This window comes from Trichechus manatus, unplaced genomic scaffold, assembly GCF_000243295.1.
Source record: "Trichechus manatus latirostris isolate Lorelei unplaced genomic scaffold, TriManLat1.0 scaffold00102, whole genome shotgun sequence".
Taxonomy (NCBI): Eukaryota; Metazoa; Chordata; class Mammalia; order Sirenia; family Trichechidae; genus Trichechus; species Trichechus manatus.
The window spans coordinates 9768081-9791636 of NW_004444038.1; the positions used below are offsets into that span (position 1 = coordinate 9768081).

Genomic DNA, 23556 nt, shown 5'->3' on the forward strand with positions numbered 1-23556 from the left:
CGTGCAGTGCGGGAATGAGTGTGTGTGTGAGCATGTGTGCACACGCGTGGATGTGTTAGAGTTGTAGATCTGCATTACAGATATACCTGATTCCTTTCTGAGCCATCAGAGCGCCCCACATTCATTCAAAATACTTGACAACAAACAGAACAGCTTTACTTTCCCAAGCACTTTCTTGATTCATTTGGTAGAATGTGGCTGGAAGCTGAAGGACGCTTTATTATAAAGCCCCTGTTAAAGGTGTTTGGGGGAGATAACCTAAAGCATTGATTTCATATCCCATTCCAGACCCTGTGTTATCTGAGTCAGTTTTTAGAGCCTATGTATAATGACCATATTTTCCTTTTCAAATGTTTCTGCAGACAGTCGCCATCAATGATTTTAAGACGCCCTGTCTTACTTTCTAGCACCACAAATAACTACATTTTTCTTTTCCTTCGCCTGGAGTATCTTCCCTGTTCCTTCTGTGGCAGGTCCTTTACCACAGCATCCCTACATGAACTGGAGCAGCTCCGGAAGCCTCTTTGGTTTCTAATAAAGGAAATCTTATGCCAGGGAGGGTTGTAAGGATGAGGGTTTTGTTATGCAATTGCTGGTTATCAGAGACCTTTTAGAAACTATTTCTTCTCACTAAAGCTCCTTCATACTAGGAAGCTCTAGAACAGGAACAAATAGAATTAAAGTCAACATACTTTAAGGAGAATGAGTCAAGTGTCCCTGACTGCTGAGTCCACATGTAAGGTGGGGTAAGTATTAGTTAAAGTACTCGAACACCTTTCATCTCAGCTTCAGAGTGGAAAATGGAACTGTGCTCTCAAATATGTTTGTGCATTGAATGATCTCCATTCCTCACAGAGGCTAGGATTAGTGGCTTAATCTGAGTTTCAAGTAGATGATGATATGTAATTTCAAAGAAAAATACACATAACATAATCTATTGCTAATCAAAGTCACTATGGAAAAGGCCCTTAGAAAGGATGAGGACTTGGGATCTAAGCTGGTAGCTGGGTTGATAGTGGTGCTGGTAACCTGAAATGGAAATCTAGAGCAAGTAATTGAGGATTCATAATGGTTTTCGTTTAAATAACAGCTCCTCAGATTGTATGAAAAATACAACTTAATTTGTACAACCTAAGTTTACTACCAACTTTGCAGAATATGTTTGTGGCACTGTGTCTTTGTTTTCTTGGGAATAAAAATTCTATTTCTACCTTAAAAAGAAAGACTCCTAGCTGAGACTTCTCAAGTGGTAATGCTTTCACAACTCAGAAAGTTTACTTCCATTAAATCAAAGGCATGTGAAAGCATTGTCATGGGAAAAATGATAATTGGGGATAAAAATGCCAATCTAATTACTTTAAACCTCTAACATGTTAGATAGAAATACAGTTATTGGTGATTTATGAATAATTAGAATTTATTTTCCTTTTTGGAGGAGGCACATTTGACAGTGTCAGGTAGAAGAATGCAGAAGAAATTATTCTGCAGAATGGCCCCTTTTGTTTGCTTCCTGTGGGTATGCAGAAGTCCCCTCCTAAGTTATACTTGAGCTCACCATGTCGGGAGAGTCCTTTTAAGATAGGAACTCAAGAGAATGATGGCTCACTGCTTGTTACCTCTTAAAAATTATACATTAGGGCACAAAATTCATGTGGTTCCCAGATTCACCTTCAGGAGGCTACAAAATTAAACATTAGGCTTGGTCTACACAGTCACTCCATATTTTCAAGAAAGCTGAATTACTTCTCATTATTGGGAAAGGAAAATTACCTCACCAATTACAGATATAGGCCGTGTTTTTAATAATTTATATTTGAATAAATGAATTCCATGTTTATCATTTCATTTAAGCTCTAAAACAACCCTATAAGGCAGCTTGTGCTTATTATACCCAATTTATTCATGAAGAAGCTGAGGTTCAGAGCAAAGTAGCATACCCAAGGCCACAGAAAGGGGTTTTCTGACTGTGAGCCCGGTGTTTCTCCCACAGTGCCCTTACTACCTCTCTTAACCCCGTCATGATGTTAGCTTATCTTCTGACATCAGTAATCTAGAATTATGCCATGATTTTCTATTTTTGCATCCCCTTTTTCCAATCACAAATGAAAAGAAACTTCAACTCCCTATGAGTTAATTATATTCCCAAACAGTTGGGTGACCAGTCTCCAGTTGGTGTTTTAGGACTATCATGTGCATAACTGTAGTGCTGGGTCCATTTTCAGGTAAATAATAGCTAAGACTTCAGAGAGTTTTCAGTGCTCTCATTTTACTTTCTGACTGCCATCAAAGAAGAATGGAACCCCAAAGTTTTTCTCTTGCAGTTTTTCTTTTTGCCACAGGACTCAAAGGTAGATCACATGAGACTCCTGTCTTCCTCTTTGTTCAGTAACCACACTGCAACCAAGTAACACAAAACTGGAGATTGGTTTACACAAAAGAACAAGAAAGGTAGATCAAAACATAAAGCGCAAATGCTAATGAAGCTTTCCCATCTCAGGGTTAAAGCCACAACATATATAAAACGTGCAGAGATTTTTGTACGTGTGAAAGAAATGCAAGGAATTATTGTCTCATATAATTCAACAGACCTCAAAATGTCTGTTAAAGTAAAGAAAGGTGGTGTGGTCTGCTCGGATTTCTTGGCTTCGTTACAGAAAGGAAAAGCCATTTTATTCCATGCTTGTGGCTTTGATACCAGAGATTTTCATATTTCTACTGATCGTATCACAACAGAACAGAGGACTTGATAAACTGAATGTAGGTCAAAGTATTACATTATGTTGTGAGCCACATATCGAGGCAAATACTTAGACTTTTACAAAGATGAAAATGTACAATTGGCCCACCATTATCAGTTTGCCAGCTCTTACATGTGCAGTAAAATGCTCATTTTCTTTGATTTTATCCATGTTACTCATATATAGTGCAGTCATGAACAATTAAATTATTTTTTAAATGTTTTCCTTTTTTCTCATACATCATCAGAAATTAATAATCCTCTTTGTCAGTATTAGCAGCAGTAATACCTTATTGTAATTTATTCTGTAAAACATGGAGATTACAAAACAGTGTGTCTCAGCTACAACAGCTGATCACTTGATCAAAATAATCATTTAAATGGCTTTAAATTCCAAATTCTCCTCTGGATTCCTGGTAGAATTGAACTTGGAAAACTTAAAGGGGCCTTGGAAGAGTAACGTTAAAATAGAATAAGACCAGATATTTATATAATGTTTCAGGGGAAATAGTTTGATCTGCATGTTTGGAAGGGTTGTAGAAGATGATATTTTATTCTATGTATACTATTAAAACTTTTTAATATGGAAACTTTTAAAAATATACAGAAGTTAAGAGAATAGTACAATAAATCTCCATGTACTTATCATCCAGTATCAGCAGTTATCAACATATGGCCAAACTTGTTTCATTTTTACCTCCCATTTTGTCCCTCAAGATAATTTGGAAGCAAATCCTAGGCAGCATATCATTTCATCCATAAATATTTCAGTAGGTAGAAGATGGGATTTTAAATGGGATTTTTGCCATTAATGTGACTTTGTTAGAGAAATTCGTTATAGAAATTTGGGGAAGTGTTTTTGATTAACTAATGGATGGATGTGGTGCTGAGTGGATGTGACCTGGGTGCTGAGAAATAAGATTGGTTTCCTGGGATGGGGCCACAGGATAGGGGAGATCTTAAAGGGGTCACATGGTTTCTCCTTGCCACTTACAGTAAAATGTGAGAGGAAAGAGATGGACTTAAAAATTAACTGTGCAAAATGAAAACAGAACTTAAAGATTTGGAAAATTCTTTTGTACAAATTAAGGACAGGTGTTCTAGAATTTTCACCACAGACGTGGCTACACAATCTTTTGTTAAAGAGATTAAACGTGTGACCAATGGCTCTAACCAACTACCACAGCAGAAAATCCATCAGCTTAGGCTGAAGGGGACAGAGAAAGAACGAAAAGAAAGAACACTGTCTGCCTGTTGGAATTCCACAGGAGGGAAGCAGGCCAAAGGAGCTAAGTCTGTTGTCCTCCAAGAAAAGAAAAGGACCATCCCTGGAGCAGCTCGGATATCACCAGAACTGTTGGAAGGAGCACGGGAAGCAGAGACTTCTCAAAGTATGGGGCCATGGTCTCCTGGATCTCAAAGGGTGGGGTCCCTGCCTCCTAGGTTTCAAAGAGTTGAATGTTCGCCAGCTCGGGTCGGGAGTGTGGGGCTGTTGTTAGGTGTGCTGGGGGAATGGGGCCACCACCCAAAGCTGAGGGGGGCAAGGCTGCCTCAGAATGGGGCCTACTGGGGCTGAGAGGATGGGGTTACCACTCAGATGGACTAGGAGAATGGGGCCACTCAAAGCCAAGGGAGCAGAATCACTGTCCCAGTGGGCCTGGAAGGCAGAGCTGAAGTTCAGGGCTGAGGGGCCTCCACCCAGAATCCAGGGGGCATGGCCAGCACCCAGAGTCTGGAGGGCAGGACCTTAGCAAGATGGTCTCAAGAGAAGAGAGAATTATTTTCAAGGCGTGAAAGCTAATGGAATTTGTTCAGCTGGGTTTTACACTTGCTGGGTGCCTGTTATCCCTTCTTTCCCTCCATTTTTTCCCATTTGTAATGGAAATGTCTACCTTGTGCCTGTTCCACCATTGTGGTTTAGAAACAGATAACTTATAATCTAGATTTCACCAGTTCACAGATGAAGAGGAATTTTGCCCCAGGATGGGATAGGCCTAAATTCTCACCCATATTTGATTTAGATGTTTCAGAATATGGGATTTTGGACTTGGAGTTGATTTAAGACTTTTGGATGATGTGAAGGGGTAAATGTTTTACATGTGTCAAGGACATGAATTTTTGTGGGCCAAAGAGTGAAATGTTATGGATTGAATTACATCCTGAAAAATTATGTGTTGTAAATCCTAACCTCTGTGCCTGTGGTTATAATCCCATTTGGGAATGGGTTATGTTTATTATGTTAATTAGACAGGATTAGGGTGTATTTTGAGTCAGTCTCTTTTGAGATATAGAAGAGATTAAACAAGCAAGCGAGAGAAGCAGAGACAGGGAAGAGACCTGTTAAGCCACATGAAGATCTCCCAGGAGCAGAAGCTCAGAAGAGAGAAGGACCTTCCTCCAGAGCCAAAAGAGAGCGAGAGAAAGCCTTCCCCTAAAGCCGGCACTCTGAATTTAGACTTTTAGCCCCCTAAACTGTGATAAGATAAATTTATGTTTGTAAAAGCCATCCACTTGTGGTATTTCTGTTAGAGCAGCACTAGATGACTAAGACAGGTGGGTAGGGTGGGAGTGGGTTGAGGAAGACCTAGAAAGTTAATTTCTTTCTAAAGTTTCAGATACTCCCTTAGAGTGCCCCAGGAGCTATTTATTGTGGCCACCCTAAGGAGGGAACTGAAAATATGCCCATAATTGACATGGGATGTGGTGAAACCACTGGTTGGTTTTCATCCTCATTAATGAATTTCATTATGAAAGGCAAAATCACTTTGTGAATGTAAATTAGAATAGAAAATGGAAATTCCCTATACACTCTCTAATCAGTATGAAACTTAAGACAAAGAAGCTTTATTTTTTAACCTTGAATTTACTGTAAATTATGTGCAAAAACCAAATTCAGAATATCTTGAATAGGTTAGGGCCATGCCAGGCATTAGCTATTATATTAAACTTTTTTTTTAAATTGTGCTTTCAGTGAAAGTTTACAGCTCAAGTTAATTTCTCATTCAAAAATTTATACACATATTGTTTTGTGACATTGGTTGCAATTCCCACAGTGTGACAGCACACTCTCCCTTTCCACCCCGGGTTCCCTGTGGACATTTGTCCAGTTCCTGTCCCTTCCTGCCTTCTCATCCTGCTTTTGGACAGGAGCTGCCCATTTGGTCTTGTATATTTGATTGAACTGAGAAGCACATTCCTCACCTGTGTTATTTTTTGATTTATAGGCCTGTGTAATCTTTGTCTAAAGAGTGGGCTTCGGAAATGGTTTCAGTTCTGGGTTAACAGAGCGTCCAGGGACCATAGTTTTGGGGGTTCCTCCGGTCTCTGTCAGACCATTAAGTCTGGTCTTTTTACATGAATTTGAATTCTGTTCTACATTTTTCTCTTGCTCTGTCCGGGACTCTGTTGTGTTCCCTGTCAAGGCAGTCACTGGTGGTGGCCGGGCGCCATCTAGGTCTTCTGGTCTCAGGCTGGTGGAGGCTCTGGTTCATTTGGTCCTTTAGTCCTTTGGGCTAGTGTTTTCCTTGTGTCTTTGGTTTTCTTCATTCTCCTTTGCTCTGAGTGGGATGGGACCAATAGATGTATCTTAGATGGTCGCTTGCAAGCTTTTAAGACCCCAGACGCTACCCACCAAGGTGGGATGTAGAACATTTTCTTTATAAACTATGTTATGCCAGTTGACCTAGATGTCCCCTGAAACTATGGTCGCCAGGCTTATATTAAATTTTGAAGAACTTTGTGATCCTAGCACTAATGGAGTTCTTGGTGTGAGAGTTTGATAACTAACATCTAGAGTCTGTGGATGCCGGCACACTCCGGAATGCGTGCTGTTTTCAGTACAGATCGATGGCAGAGGATCACAGTGTAGATTGCACAGGGCACTCTTCCCATTTTCTGTAGGCTGTCTTCATTTGAAGGCAAAAACATGTCCAGTGGAATTTTAAAAATGAGCTGCAAACTCAGTGTTTAGTATAGGTTAATGACATCTGGGACATTGTTGTTTCCAACACAAAAGTTCAGTGAAAACTCCTCCTGAAGAAAAACTTAAATGTTTAGAGAATATGTAGTGGCCCTAACTATCTTCTGAACCTACCTCTCTGTCGTGGATTGAATTGTGTCCCCCAAAAATATCTGTCAACTTGGCTAGGTCATGATTCCCAGTATTGTATGATTAGCTACCATTTTGTCATCTGACGTGATTTCCCTGTGTGTTGTAAATCCTATCACTGTGATGTAATAAGATGGATTAGTGGCAGTTATATTGATAAGGTCTACAAGATTAGATAGAGCCTTAAGCCAATCTCTTTTGAGATATAAAAGACAGAAGTGAGCAGAGAGACATGGGGACCTTATGCCACCAAGAAGCAGTGCCAGGAGCAGAGCGCATCCTTTGGACCTGAGGTTCCTGTGCTAAGATGCTTCCAGACCAAGGGAAGATTAATGCGTCACAAGGACCTTCCTCTAGAGCTGACAGAGAGAAAGAAAGCCTTCCCCTGGAGCTGGCACCCTGAATTTGGACTTCTAGCCTCCTAGATTGTGAGAGCATAAACCTCTCTGTTAAAGCCATCTGCTTGTGGTATTTCTGTTACAGCAGCCCTGGATGACTAAGACACTGTCTGTTCTCTCTAAGTGAAGACAGACTCTCGTGTTTGTGGTTAAAGACGGCGGAACACTTCTGCTGTGTAGAAGCTGTCTTCACACTGGGTTTGGTTAGTCTGAGCATTTTGACCTATATTCTAGTTTTGTCACCACCAACTCATACCGTCACCAAAAAAAAGAGATTATAAAGAAATTAAAATGAAGTAAAAATGCTAAACATGTAATGTTTCGAATTAACAATCATAGGTTTATTTTTTTTTGAAAAACATTTTAATAGTAAAACAATGGTTAAGCTGTTCTGCGTTGTCTTGAATTATATGGAACTATATCTAGTTCATTCATATATGCTAGCTTTAGAGAACAGATTCTGTTATTAGCAGTTTGTTTTTGTGGTTGACAGATCAATAAAATGAAAACAAACACTCTAAATTTTGTATTATGTGTTTTTATCTAAAACTAAACATTTTTACTTTGGAATCCAGTGCTATTTAACATGTAATAGAGTAATAAGAAGTAAAGTATGATTAAAATGACTTTTTTTTTGTTTTTCATTTAAACAGTACACATTTTGGAACTTCATACCCAAGAACTTATTTGAACAATTCAGAAGAATAGCCAACTTTTATTTTCTTATCATATTTCTGGTACAGGTAAGTCTGATCATCTTTTTCTATCTCATAAATGATGTTTTGCAGTCTTGTAAAATATAAATTTTAATAAGTAATATTTTGTTCTCACGTAATTGACATCTAACTTGCTAATAAAAAAGGAGCAAGGACTTGAGGCCCTTTATTCACATTTATTTTTCATGTAATTCGTTTTTTAAAGGAGAAAATATGTTGGTGTTGTGAGACCTTGATGAGCTTAAAACATAAGCAGTCACTTTGTGTTTAAGTTGGTTTTGGCCTCCTTTCTGTGCTCATCATCTCTTCAGGACTGGAAAGCAAATCAAAAACTTCCTAATTTTTAGAATGAACCCAGGAGCTGAGCTAAGCATCATTACACTTATTCTCTTCCTAAGTGTGAGTGGATCCTGCAAAAAAAATCCAAAGAAGCTACACATTTAAAAAAATAAGAGAGAATGAAAATCACAGCAGGGATATGATAGTTAGGAAACAATAGGTCGGAAGTATTTTGAGAACAGCAGTGTAAGTTTTCTCAATCACATAAAATAAAGTAGAAGGACTTTTTTAACTCCCCAAACACTTCAGTACCCAAATAATGTAATTAAAGTGTGATCCAGAAGCTGAGTAGTAAATTTTTAAAGTAATATACACTGGAATCAGACTTGGACCTTTCCATTCCTAATGCTGAATTTACCTCTGTTGTTAGCATAAAGTGAGTGACAGTTATTAAGGTGTTTAAAATAAGTAAAAGCAAATGCTAGGTGGTGGTATGACGTGGGAAGCCAGTCTGTCTAAGTCTCTAATACTTATTTTTGAAAATGATTCTATAATTCTCTTCTAATTGCAGTTGATTATTGACACACCCACAAGTCCAGTAACAAGTGGACTTCCACTGTTCTTTGTCATCACTGTCACAGCTATTAAACAGGTAAGAAATTTAAAAATAAAAAGGAAGGAAGTCAGAATCTTTATTATGTGACGTCCCTTTCATTCCAAGCAAGGTAATCGGATTTATTTTAGCTAGTTGATAGCAAATTTAACTAGGTTCCAGAAATTCAGTTTTGTAACTCTTTGTGATTGATCCTTGAGTTAAAATAAGAGGATTTATATCATGTGGTGGCTAGTGTGGTGACCTTTGAGTGAGAGACGGAAGCTGTGTTTCTCACTTTCTTGAATCAACGGGAGCTGATCTCTGGCTTTAGTTGAGTCGTTTAACCAGTTGGTGCCCTGGTCTGTCTTGCCCACAGGCTATGCTACCTTACAGACGGTCTAGAAATAGAAAGTTAATCAGCATGCTAATGTCCCCTGACTCATTTATACTTTTCAAATGTGGGTCTTATTTTTTAATCTAGTCCTGATATGAATAAAGCCAGTGACTGACACTAAGAAGACTGCATCTCAGTTATTTCCATTATTCGTTGAGCCAGTTAAATTTCAGATCCAAGGAGCTTGGGCTAAGTTAGGTGAAGCTCCTTTTCTGTGTGGAATGAACCTGGGAGATAATCTCTGAATGTGTCGGCGATGCCTGGGCGTTGACATATGAGACCTCCCCCAAAAAGACACCAATGTGAACAGGAACAATGGTGTTTCCCTAGCTCACACATCTCTCCTTAGCAACTGCCCAGGGTTTTCTGAACCAGAGATTCTCCAGCCCAGACTTTCTTGTTTCCTTAGTTTGATTTGCCCCGTGGGTGTGCTCTTGTTAGGATCAGCACCTCCTGTGTGGGCTCTGAGCCGCTTCCCTAGGGCAGAGGAGGTGATGGTATCGCTCTATAACAGGGATTGACGAGCTGTGGCACTTGGCCAAATCCAGCCCAATGTCTGTTTCTGTAAATAAAAGTTTTCTTGGAACATAGCCACTCATTCATTACGTATAGTCTACAGCTATTTTCACACTACAATGGCAGAGTTGAGTGGTTGTGACGGAGGCTGTATGTTCACAAAGCCTGAACTCTGACTCTCTGGCCCTTTACAGAAAAATTGGTTGACCCCTGCTGTAGAGTATGAAGCACTTTTCCGCAAGAGAGGGGTTAATTTGAATGACAAAAAAATGAAACTGGTTGCTTTGTCTCCTAAATTAGAAGGAAAATGCCATCATTGTTACTTCAGACCTTTGTCTTTGTTTTTAGTTTATTTTTTCTTAAGTGTACAATTCAGTGGCTGTGCAGTTACCACCATCCGATTCCAGAACGCTGTCATCACTGCAGAAGGAAACTCCCTTGTATACAGCTCTTTTCGTACCTTGTTTTCATTCTTTTGTGTCCTGAGAAATAGTATGGAGAACAGCTTACTCATCATCTTTAAATTTAAATGTACTTTCATTTCTAGCAAAACCTAAATAGAAATGCACCTTAATGAATTTAGAAAACTTTTACAAACTGTATTGCCTAGTTTTACTTTTTTCAAAATACTGTGCTAAATTCTTGAACCAAAAGTGGGTGTTTTCTCATATCTGGGAATTTTCAGAGGAGGGCCACTTTAAATCTTGTAAAGCTAGTGGAGAGAATTGAATTTATGTATATACTCCTGTTTAAGGCAAAAGGATTTAGCAGAGTTATTAGTTATAAGAATAAGGTGAGGCCGCTTTCCAATGTATTAACCAGTGTCTGAATTTAGATAAGAACAGCTGATAATTGATCATTGTCAATGTCTTAGAGTAATAAAACGATAGGTGCATGGAAGATGGTGCGGCTGCTGCAGATGTCAGTGAATGGAGGCAGCTTACTAAGAGTCTGGGCTGACAGAGATGACTGAGACATACGTTAAGGGAAGTAGATAGGCTCTCTCGTACTTTTTCAAGGTAAAACGTTTCAGTTCTGCTTGCGGAAATATAACTGGTGCTAAGTTTCTTGAGGGCTTTTTGGCATTTCACATTAGAAGCCTAAAGCCCGTGGCCACTGAGTCATTTCCGAGTCATTGCGACCTATAGGACAGAGTAGGACTGCCCCATAGGGTTTCCAAGACTGTAAATCTCTACAGAAGCCGACTGCCGTATCTTTCTCCCACGGAGCAGCTGGTGGGTTCGAACCACTGACCTTTTAGTTAGCAGCTGAGCACTTTAACCACTGTGACACCAGGGCTCCTAAAATCCTAAAAAGTGTTGCTTATCTTTTGACCCAGACATTTCTTTTTTTTAGGAATTTATCCTAAGGACATAATCATGGATATCCATGAAAATATAGTTATAAATGTTTGTCAAAGTGTACATACAACTGCGAAAATTTAAAGCAAACCAAATGTCCGAAAATTAGGAATTGGTTAAATAAGTTATGATACATTTGTATGATAAAATACTGCGAAGCTATAATATAGAAACATTGTTAATAATTCGGGAAAATGACCATGACATATCAGGGGTACAAAGTAGAATTATGTGTGCAATGTGATCGTAATTTTGAGAGCGTATACTCCCCTGCAGGCTAGAATTGCTCTTACATGTAACTAGAGTTATATTTTCTATATTAACTGTTTATCTGTTACTGTTGGAGGTAGTTTTTACTAATTGACAAGACTAGGATTGTTTTTATTTGGGGGTTAGGAAGGTCACTTATATATATTTTCTAATTTTGCCCCCAGAACATCTACTTTTTTGTAATACAAAAGATAAAATCTACTTTTGAAAAGTTATTTTTGCTTCTTTTACTTATTTCTTGATTTTCTTCTCAGAAATTTATCTTCTTGCACTGAGTTGCAAAGTGATCATCCCCCCCACCCCACCCATAAAAAAGAAAAAGAAAGAAGGGTCCAGAAACACTGGGTCCAGAACACAATCCGGCCAATAGTTAGAAAAATATTTTTCTTTCTCAATTCGTGCATTATAAGTATTCTAAGTTTTCTGGATTTGTTTATTTATTCTGCAGCTATTGAACATGTACCATGTACTGAGTCTTTTTCTAGGCCCTAGAGGTAATAACCGTTTAAAAAGGCGGAACATTCCTCCCCTTCACATCCTACTGAGAGAGACTGTAACGAAGTAACAAGTAAGCGTATAATGCAACATCAGGTAGTGATGCCTGCTATGGAGAACAGCAAAGAAGTTTAGGGAGAGGGTGTTGGCAGACGTGCGACTGACGTATACAAGATGGTGAAGGCTTCTCTGAGAAGAACGTTTGATCAGAGAACCAAATGAAGTGAGGGGTGAGCCTGAGAGCAGGCAAAGAAGGAAGGGCGAGACTTTCATGGATGAGGAAGAACAGGTACAGAGTCCCAGAGGTGGAAGGAAACCCACTGGACGTGTTGGAGCAGAGCCTTCACCTGGTGTCCGACCCGCTGAGCGTCAGGCTTGCTGATACACTGGTGTGCTCAGCCCTGCTGCCAGCTGAGCAGGGCCTGGGGCCTCATCACAGAGTCCAGGCCAGTGGTCCCTGGCAGTAAGCAGCCTTGTATAGTAACCCCAGTTACTACAAAATTACCACGTGTCCTGGCACAAAAAAAAAGTTTGGGAAGCACCATTTTACATTTTATTCCATTACATGGAATTTTTTATTTTTAGGGTTATGAAGACTGGCTTCGCCATAAAGCAGACAATGCAATGAACCAGTGTCCTGTGCACTTCATTCAGCATGGCAAACTTGTTCGCAAGCAAAGTCGAAAACTGAGAGTAAGTAATAACTGATACAGTTAACTTGTTCAAGACCAATAACAGTTTTACTGTCTTCAACAAAATACGTTGTCTGAATTTTAGAATTGTTGTGAGGTCATGCCAGCCAATCAAGACAAGGAAAGCCCAAAACAATTTTTGAAGATGTATTTTAGAATAAGGTAAAATCATGTTTCTATAAATTGCGCTCACTGGAAATTTATGAAAATTGGGACAGAAACCTCACTGAAGGTTGCATTTTAATATTTTAATTGTTAATATAACTACTATATCATTATATATTTAAATGTCTTTAAATTATTTAAGTGAATTCTTTTCAAACCTATACTGACAACTAAGAAGCATCTACATATGTGCAAATGAATATGATTTTTAAAATTTGTCTCCCAGAGTAATGTTTAACAGCCTATTTCAGTCCATAAACTGACTGTGAACTTATGAAGCCCCAGCCGTCTTCTGCCTTCTTGGTCCATGCAGTGTTCACCTTCCTGTCAAATGCCTCATCTCCCATCGGCTGCTTTCCTGGTCAGAAATTGTTGGGGAGGAATCAGAAGTTCTAGTAAGTGAGCATTGCTAGCCCTGGTGTACACTTACAGAGAAGAGTCCCCTCTCTTTTTCTTCAGAACCAAAGACTCCACTTTCAGGAAACGTTCATGAATCAATGGAGAAGGAAGAGGCATCCTCTAGTCCCCCCAGCCAACCCTGGTGGTCATTGAGAATCTCAGGACGTAGCCAGGAGCACCTCACTTTGGAGAAGGGCAGATCCAGGATATCATGATTTACTAGGGCCTATTCACGTATGCCCTTTCAGAAAATCCACATCATGTACATCTAGTTCATGTTTGTTAACCTACTTCCAGTTATTACATGCTTTGTACGTATTATTTGAGCCCTGGTGATGTAGTGGTTAAGGGCTCGGCTGCTAACCAAAAGGTCGGCAAGTTCAAATCCACCAGCCATTCCTTGGAAATCCTGTGGGGCAGTTCTACTCTGTCCTGTAGGGTCACTATAAGTCAGAATTGACTGGATGGCAATGGGATATATTATTATATTATTATAGATAAGTTTTAAATGTCATTTATTTTTGTGTTATAAATTTTATTACCCAGGTGTTTTAATAATTCTGAATGAGCTTTCCCTCAATTAGTTCAGACTGATGATGTTTTACTATGATCTTATGACGAGTCTCATTGCTGTTGAGGCCATTGTCCAGAAACATGGAGTCTGAGCCGTCAGGGGCCAGGAGGAGATGTGACACGCAGCCATGTGACCTACAGGTTGGGACACCGTGTACATGTCAACAGCATCTTTAAATACCCTGCCAGATTTTCCAGCAGTCTTCTTAATGATGACATTTTCTTTGCAAAGTCTTCTACGTTTTTAGATAAACATCTCTTTTCTTAAAAACAGACCTCAAAAAATCTGCCAGCAGGAAATTGAATTTTTAATATAGCCATCTCCTATAGGAAATGTCTACTTTTGTATCCTGTATATTCTAAACAAGAGGATTTTAAATTTATTATGTGAGAAAAGAAAAAAAAAAGGGAAAGATTTTTCCAACATCTCTAGGCATTTGAGTTTCATCACCTTAATGACTCACCTTTAGAAGGTGCTAGAGGGTCTGAAAAAAAGTAACCTTTTGTTTTGTTTTTCCTTTTTAATTAAACTTTTCATTTGAACATCATCGTAGATTCCCGTGCAGTTGTAAGAAGTATACAGGTACATCTCATATACCTTTTATCTCCAGTCTTGTAAAACACTAGTACAGTATCACAACCAGGAAACTGTAATGAACAGAGTCCATCAGTCTTCTGCAGGTATCATCAGTTTTCCATGTGCTCACTTATGTGCGTCTGTGTGTGTTTAGTCCATGTGATTTTATCACGTGTAGGCTTATTCATGCACCCCACATTCAAGGTACAGAAGAGTCCCATCCCCACAAGGGTCCTTCCTGTTGCCCTTTTATAACTGTATCTATCTCCTTTTCCTCTCTTCCCCCAACTGCTATCTCTAACCCTGACAACCATTAATCTGTTGTCAATTTATAGGATTTTGTCATTTCAAGAACGTGATTGTATGAATGGAATTGTACAGTATGTAACCTTTTGGGATTGACTTTTTTCACTGACATAATTCCCTCAAGGTTCATATAAGCTGTGTGTATCAATACTCTGTTCCTTTTTATTACCGAATAGTATTCCATGGTATGGATGTGCCACAGTTTAACAGTTCACCAGTTGAAGGACATTTAGGAATTTTCCAGTTTGGGGCCATTGCAAATAAAGCTGCTATGGACATTTGCATACAGGTTTTTGTGTGAATATCCTTTTCATTTCTGTGGACTAAAAGCCCGAGAGTTCAACTGCCGATTCGTATGGTCAAATCCGTTTTTAGTTTTCAGAGAAATTTCCCAGCTATTGTCTAGCGTGTCTGTACCGCTTGTCATTCCCACTAGCAACGTACGAGTGATCTCCATCCTTACGAACATTTAGCGGTGGCCCTACTTTTTATCTTTGGTTGCTGTGAGTCGGAATTGACTCGACGGCAGTGGGTCTGGTTTTCGGTTTGTGTATTTTGATAGGCTGGTTTCCCTGGGTGGCGCGTACAGTCAAGCACTCGACTAGTAGTCAAAAGGTTGGCAGTTCAAACCCACCCAGAGGCACCTTGGAAGACAAGCCTGGTGATCCGCTTCCCAAAGGTCTCAGCTTGAAACCCCTGTGGAGCAGTTCCACCCTGCACACGTGAGTGTGCACGTTTTGATAGGTGTGTGACGGTATCTGACTGCGGTTTTCATTTGCATTTGCCTGATGACTGGAGGCTTTGAACATCTTTTCATTGCTTATTTGTCCTCTCTGACTTCTTTGGTGAAATAACTCTTCATGTCTTTTACCCATTTTCTAATTGGACTGTTTGTTTTTTTGTTTTTAATGTTGCATTTCTTTTGTTTTTTTAACAGCTTTTTTGAGATATAATTCACAGAGCATATAATTCATCTATTTAAGGAGTACAATTTACAGTTTTTAGTATAGTCACAGAGTTTACAACTGTCACCGCAATCAATTTTAGAATGTTTTCATAAGGAAACCCTGTGCCCTTTAGCCATCCCTCCCAGTCCCCCACCACCCCACAGCCCTCAGCAACCATAAATATACATTCTGTTTCTACAGATTTGCCTATTCTGCACAGAAGTCAGGAGGAATAGACAAGAAATACATAAAGAAAAATCAGGTTTTCAGCTCAATATAACATTTACCTCATTGATGATTCTAGAAATAGTGCCTCTGACTGGATTTTGTAAAATCCTGAGATTTACTGAGTTTTGAGAATCCTTCATGTATTCTAGATGTTATTAGCACCTTGTCAGATATGTGATTTGCAAATGTCTTCTCTCAGTCATAGCTTGTGTTTTCATCCTCTTAACATTATTTCTCAAAGCAAAAGTACTTAATTTTGATGAAGTTGAGTTTATCAGTTTTTCCTTTTATGGACCGTGCCTTTGGTGTCAAGATTAAGAACTCATTGTCTAGCCCTAGATCCTGAAGAATTTGACCTATTTTGTTTCTCTAAAAGTTTTATAGCTTTACATTTTACGTTTAAGTTCATCATCCATTTGAGTTAATTTTTCTATAAGGTATGAGTTTAGGTCAAAGTTGTTTTTTTTTTTGTCATTTGCTCTAGCAGCATTTTTTGAAAAGGCTATCCTTCCTTTAGCACCTTTATGGAAAATCAGTTGGGCACATCCGTGTGGGTCTGTTTCTGGGATCTTTATTCTTTTCCGTTGATCTCTGTGTTATCCTTCCACCAGTTCCACACTGTCTTGATTAACGTAGCTGTACAGTACGTCTTAACATTGGATAGAGTGGTTCCTCCCACTTTATTCTTCTTTTTCAAGATTGTTTTATCTATTCTAGAGCCTTTCCATATAGATTAGAATAAGCTTTTGTATGTCTCCAAAAATCGTGTTGGGATTTTGATAGGAGTTTCATTAAACGTATAGATCAAGTTGGAGAGAGTAACCCTCTAATTTTAAAGTTCTCAGGGATTCTGTATGAGCTGTGAACATAATGCGGTGTGAGAGAGAGAAACCCATTTATAGTATAGATTGAGCATGGTGATATCCTGATTTTATTGTGGTAAAATATACCTAAGAAAACATTTGCCATTTCGACCAGTTTTGCATGAATAACTCATTGATATTAATTAATTCATCACGTTGTGCAACCATCACCACTATCCATTTCCAATTTCTTTTATCACCCTTCACAGGAATTCGGAGTCCCTGGGTGGTGCAAACAGTTAACGCTCTTGGCTGCTAACCAAAAGGTTGGAAGCTTGAGCTCACCCAGAGGCACCTCAGAAGGAAGCCCTGGCAATCTACATCTGAAAAAATCAGCCATTGAAAGCCTTGTGGTGCACAGTTCTACTCTAGCATACAGGGGGTTACTGTGAATTTGGAGTCAACTTGATGTCAACTGGTTTCTTTAATAGGAACTCAGTACTCCTTAAGCAATACTTTCCCACCTCTCCCTCCCACCCACCCCGGTAACCACTAATAAAATTTGGTCTGTATGCGTTTGTCTGTTCTAGATATTTCGTGTAAGTGGGATTTTATATCTTTTGTGTCTGACTTACTTCACTCAGCACAATGTTTTCATGGTTCATCCATGTTGTATGATGTATCAGAACTTTATTTCTCTTTATCACTGTATAATATTCCCTTGTATTTATATACCACATTTTATTTATCCATTTGTCTGATGGTGGACACTTGAGTTGTTTCCACGTTTTGGCTATTGTGAATAATGTTGCAGTGAACATTGATGTCCAAGTATCTGAGTCCATATTTCAATTCTTTCGGGTATATACCTAGGAATGGAATTGCTGGGTTGTGTGATAATTTCTATGTTTAACTTTTTGAGGAATTGACACATTATTTTCCACAGTGGCTACGCTGTTTTACAATCCCACCAGCAACGGATGAGGGTTCCAATTTCTTTACACTCCCACCGACACTTGTTAGTTCCTGTTTTTCTGATAATAGTCATCCTAGTGGACCTGAACCCGCATCTCATTGTGGTTTTGACTTGCGTTTACCTAATGACTAATGACATTGAGCATCTTTTCACATGCTTATTGGACATTTGTGTATCTTCTTTGGTGAAATGTCTATTCAAATCCTTTGCCCATTTTTTGATTGGATTGTTTGTCTTTTTGTTGGAGTCAAAGGAGTTCTTTATATATTGTGAATATTAAACCCTTATCAGATACATGGTTCCCAAATATTTTCTCTCAGTCTGTAGGTTGTCTCTTTTTGTTGATAAAGTCCTTTGATGCACAAAAGTTTTTAATTTTGATGAAGTCCTATTTATCTATTTTATCTTTTTTTTTTTTTACGCTTTTGGTGTTACTCGTAAGAATCCATACTAGGTCTGGAAGTATTGCCCCTATGTTTTGTTCTAAGAGTTTTATGGATTTAGTTCTTCAATCCATTTTGAGTTAATTTTTATATATGATATGAGGTGTGAGTCCAACTTCATTCTTTTGTATGTGGAAATCTAGTTTTCTCAGCACTGTTTATTGAAGAGACTGTTGTTTCCCCATCGGATGGACTTGGCACCATTGTTGAAAATCAGTTGGTCATAGATACCTGAGTTTATTTATGGACTCTCAATTCTATTCCATTGGTCTATGTGTCTGTCACTATATCAGTACTAGACTGTTTTGACTACTGTAGCTTTATACTATATTTTGAAATCTGGAACATTTGTGGATTTCTGATGGTCATTTATCTTCCAGACTTACATAGTCAAAAATCACAATCAGAGAAAAAAAGACATAGATGAGCTGTCATGTAGATACCTTCTTACAGAAAGTTACTAGTGTATCGTTTATGCTCTCTCATTGGTGATACAGACATAAAACTATGATGATTACATTTTATTAAAAAATTCACATGACAGAACATTCTGTGATCCATTTTTACTTCAGTTTTTTTTTTAAATTTTGTTGCCATTTTTTTTTTAGTCAAGCTCAACTAGTCTGGACAGTGTCTTGAATTGTGTCATTTAGTAGTTCTTGGCACTTTATTACCTGTGTTTATAAAATGCCTAGTTTTAGATCAAAGCCTTCCTACAGTAAAACTTCCCGTTTTGACACTTTTAATAAAACCTTAAATTCATCTTGCTTGGTCTGAATCAAAGGTACCATAATCTTATTATGGATATTTTCTGTTTTCATTCCAAAAATATTCAATAATAATGTACTTTGATACTTCACCAGTGTAAAATTGGTACTTACAGATCTATCAGTCTTTCCTTAGTTTCAGTGGAATGTCTGAAAAAGGATCTTTTCATAGATTTACATTAGCATTCAAATACTTTCCTGTAAATAAATACCACGATGGATCTGTAAGTTTAGACTGAGCAAGCAGTGTTTTCTGGAGCCTACAATATAGCAATAAACTGGATTCAGAAGAGGATGAGGAACGAAGGATGTCATTGCCAATGTCAGATGGATCTTGGCTAAAAGCAGAGAATACCAAAAAGATGTTTACCCTGTGTTTTATTGACTATGCAGAGGCATTCGACTGTGTGGATCATAACAAATTATGGATAACATTGCGAAGAATGGGAATTCCAGAAAACTTAACTGTGCTCCTGTGTAACCTGTATGTAGACCAAGAGGCAGTTGTTCAAACACAACAAGGGTATACTTTGTGGTTTAAAGTCAGGAAAGGTGTGCGTCAGGGTTGTATCCTTTCACCATACTTACTCAACCTGTATGCTAAGCAAATAATCCAAGAAACTAGACTATATGAAGAAGAACAGGGCATCAGGATTGGAGGAAGATTCATTAACAATATGCAGATGACACAACCTTGCTTCCTGAAAGGGAAGAGGACTTGAAGCACTTACTGATGAAGATCAAAGACTATAGCCTTCAGTATGGATTACACCTCAACATAAAGAAAACAAAAATCCTCACGAGTGGACCAATAAGCAACATCATGATAAACAGAGAAAAGATTGAAGTTGTTAAGGATTTCATTTTACTTGAATCCACAACACCCATGGAAGCAGCAGTCAGGAAATCAAAAGACGCATTGCACCGGGCAAGTCTGCTGCAAAAGAACTCTTTGGAGTGTTAAAAAGCAAAGATGTCACTTTGAGGACTAAGGTACATCTGACCTAAGCAATGATATTTTCACCAGCCTCCTATGCATGCAAAAGCTGGCAGTGAATAAGGAAGATGGAAGAGGAATTGAAGCCTTTGAATTATGATGTTGGTGAAGAATACTGTATACTGTGGACTGCCAGAAGGATGAACAAATCTGTCTAGGAAGAAGTACAGCCAGAATGCTCCTTAGAAGCGAGGATGGAGAGACTTCATCTCACGTACTTTGGACATGTTATCAGGAGGGACCAGACTCTGGAAAAGGACATCATGCTTGGTAAAGTGGAGGGTCAGTAAAAAAGAGGAAGACCCTCAATGAGATGGATTGACACAGTGGCTGCAACAATGGGTTCAACCATAGCAACGATTGTGAGGATGGCGCAGGACCAGGCAGTGTTTCGTTCTGTTGTACATAGGTTGCTATGAGTCGGAACCAACTTGACGGCACCCAATAACAATATAGCATTTAGGTTTCATTCAAGAATAACGTGGAAACTCACAAATTATGTAAACCAGATTCACCTTCATCCTTCCTTATTTCTTCCTCTGAACCCAGGCCTGCTTATTCTGGCTTTGAAAACTTCTTAAGCATGGTTGACTGGGTTATGTAATTGAGAATATTATGGGGAAGAAGAAAGCCCAACAAGATAAGTGAGCCATTTCATAGATGTGAAAATTTTAGTTTAATTCAGGGCTTCGGACCGGTTCATTCCATTCAAACCCCTGCTGAGAATTTGCATTTCTACCCCAGGTGATTCAAGATCCCCAGGTGATTCTTATGTATACTAAATTCTGAGAACCACTGCTTTACTAGTGGTTCTCGGAATTGGTCCTTAACTAGCAGTATTAGCATCGCCTGAGAACTTTTTGGAAGTACAAATTCTCAGCAGGCATTCGAACCCGAACCAGTTGGAGCCCTGGTTTAATTGTTCTTCGTGTTCTGTCTTATAGGTTGGTGACATCGTGATGGTGAAGGAGAATGAAACCTTTCCTTGTGACCTGATACTCCTTTCCAGCAACCGAGGAGATGGAACATGCCACGTTACAACAGCCAGCTTAGATGGAGAGTCGAGTCACAAAGTATTTATTTTGTATTTTATAATTCATTTGAAATTCCAGAACAATGTCTTAAATTTGTCTTTGGCATTGGAGGTGTGATCATATGCTTGTGTAACCACATAAACTTCACATCGTGCTTGAAAATTCCATGTTCTCAATGGTTACAATAAAAATCCTAGGGTGTTGTGCTGGCCAAAATTTTTCCTCTCTTTTGGTTCTCCCTATTTCCGACTTTACTGTTTCCACCCTCAATGTCTGTGACAGCCAACCATCATGTTAATAGAAATAATTTCAGTATTAACCTGTGTTATTTAGCTTATGTACCAAATTATGGATTTAATGAATGAATGCATTTTGAAGCCTTTCATTTTACTAGTCAAAATTAATGTCTTTACTAGCTGAGAATTATGTGAGATGCCACACACACTTCTAGATTTTGCCTGTTACTTCAGTGAGTGTAACTATTTTAATAAGTATTTTCTGAAATCATAATTAATTTCTTGCACTCAGTATGGAATTCTGTACTGGCAGCTGATTCTATAAAAGTTTTAAATCACAATCATAAAATAATAAAACACATCATTGTTAATTTTAAAATTTTATTATGTTAAAAATCTAGACATTTCCAAGGAGTTTGTGAAAATGAGCATAGCTCGGTGGATTCAACCATTTCTGGGGTATTAGCTCACAAAAATGCAGCCCTGAAACAGTGCTAAAGCAATACCTTCAGATATAGGCAATTTCTATGGGAAAGGGAAACTTTCTTGGCAAAAACGCCAAAGGAAATGCTAATCATTTATTGATAATTCATGATAACATTGTATAAAAGCCCCGAGGTTTTTTTTCCCACCTCAGAATTTACTTTTGCATTTCCCAAGAGAATTACCATTTTGCCATAGTAGATTATAAGCAACCGTACTTGGGTGGCAGGAAAATCCCTGGGTGATTCGTGTGTTTATTGTAATCTGCTGCTGTGGCTTCTCTGGAGCATGAAGGAGACTAAGTTCCCATAGTCACTGAGATTTAGTAACATTCACATCTGCCTGGTTGGCAACGGGGTGACTTTTGGACTTTGTCTTGTACTGTCAGGCTCAAATGTGTCAAGCATTGTAAACAGACGCCTTCGGTCCCTGAGGACGTCACTTTATTCAAGACAAAATTTTATGGCAGTCGACTTGTTCCAGAACTGAAAAATTTTAGAGTAGTTGTTCCATTTCAGATATTTTGTGTATTTGTATTTTGCATTTTAATTGAATTTTCTCTAACTTTATTTTTGTGCATTTGATTTGGCTTGAGGGACTGAAATTATGTGAGCCCTTTTCTTAAAAGCAGAGTGGGAGAGTGGATAGAGTTCAACAGACCTCAGTTGGGATCCTGAATAAGCCATTTACTGCTTGTATGGCCTGGTGCACGTTTTCTCAGCTCTCCTGGAGTTTTCACATCAGTTAAATGGGATAAACCTATCCTTCAGGGTTTTAATAATAATGTAATAATTTTATCCTTGTTAGGGTATAATTAGAAAATTTTCCGAAAGAGGGAAAGACGAGAGGAGGTTCCCAGATACATTCCTTCTTCACTGACCCTCATACACAAGACTTCCTGTCGTCTCTCTTCTGTCGGCAAAGCAGGTGTAGCTCTGGAGGCCACTGTTCGTGCTTATGAACACTGTCTTGGCCAGTTGTTCTCCAGATGTGCTCTGGGACAGCAGCTTCAGCATCACTGGGAACTTTAGAAATGTAATTCTTGGGCCCCGCCCAGACCTACTGAATCAGAAACTCTGGGATTGGGGCGCAGGAATCAGTGTTTTCACAGGGTCTTCAGGGGTTTCTGATGCTCACTCAGATTTGAGCACACTCTGGTCAGGGCCGAGTGAGCAGTTACATAGAAGCTTACACGCTGCTCCAACAGTGATGTGCGTGGACAGTTTGTTGCAGAGTTGTGAAAATTAAATGAAGTGATGCCTGTGTACACTCTCTGTCAATAGTAGGGCATTATATCGATGAAGAAGGAACATCTTAGCTCCTGGATTTGTTTCTGAATTGCCAGTCTTCACTCTGACTGATAAATTGAATTCTCTAGTTTTTAAATAGAATTATCAGTTGTGGCTTTTTGCCATATTGGTTTTAAAGGTGACAACATTAGGTGAGAAAGGAAGAATTAGAATTTTCTGGCACAGTAATAAATATAGAAATAGCAATAGTACTTTATGTTTCCATAACTTTTTAATATTTACAAACTTTTTATCATACACTGTCTTTCACACAGTAAACCAGTCATTGTCATTGGGCGTATTTGTATGCACAAAAAATTACACCTTGGTGCTGTCCTAGGAGAGACACTAGCTGCTGTGTTTGTGTTGATCGTTTTGGTTGTGAATTCCCATTTCTTGTCGACCTGTAGACTCACTATGCGGTTCAAGACACAAAGGGATTTCATACTGAAGAAGATATAGACAGGCTGCATGCTACAATTGAATGTGAGCAGCCTCAGCCCGACCTCTACAAGTAAGCAGAACCTTTCATTCCCTAAATACCTTTTGATCCCCTAAATATCGTGTCTGCTTTTCACCTTAAATAGTATAGCAACATGGTTGTTTGGAAAGAGAATGTTAATTACTGCTCAAAAATTAAGATGGGTCAAAAAATGTTACTTATATATTTTCATAACTAATTTATGCCATACCTGTTCCCACTGAGTCGATTCAGACTCATAGCGACCCCGTAGGACAGAGTAGAACTGCCCCATAGGGTTCCCAAGGAGCA

At 38.7% G+C, this 23556-nt stretch overlaps 1 protein-coding gene across 5 annotated transcripts in view; it reads left to right on the forward strand.

Annotated features, from left to right (window-relative positions):
* ATP11A (ATPase phospholipid transporting 11A) overlaps nucleotides 1-23556 on the forward strand; it is a 221478-nt gene that overhangs the window by 126616 nt on the left and 71306 nt on the right. For 3 of the 5 annotated variants that reach the window (XM_023737411.1, XM_023737414.1, XM_023737413.1), the window contains exons 3-7: nucleotides 7897-7986; nucleotides 8810-8890; nucleotides 12455-12562; nucleotides 20687-20815; nucleotides 23195-23298. In XM_023737411.1, coding sequence (XP_023593179.1) covers nucleotides 7897-7986; nucleotides 8810-8890; nucleotides 12455-12562; nucleotides 20687-20815; nucleotides 23195-23298 — 512 coding nt within the window. Of the gene's footprint in view, nucleotides 1-7896; nucleotides 7987-8809; nucleotides 8891-12454; nucleotides 12563-12678; nucleotides 12724-20686; nucleotides 20816-23194; nucleotides 23299-23556 lie in introns of those variants that run through there. The other 2 variants (XM_023737412.1, XM_023737415.1) reach the window with 2 other exon arrangements.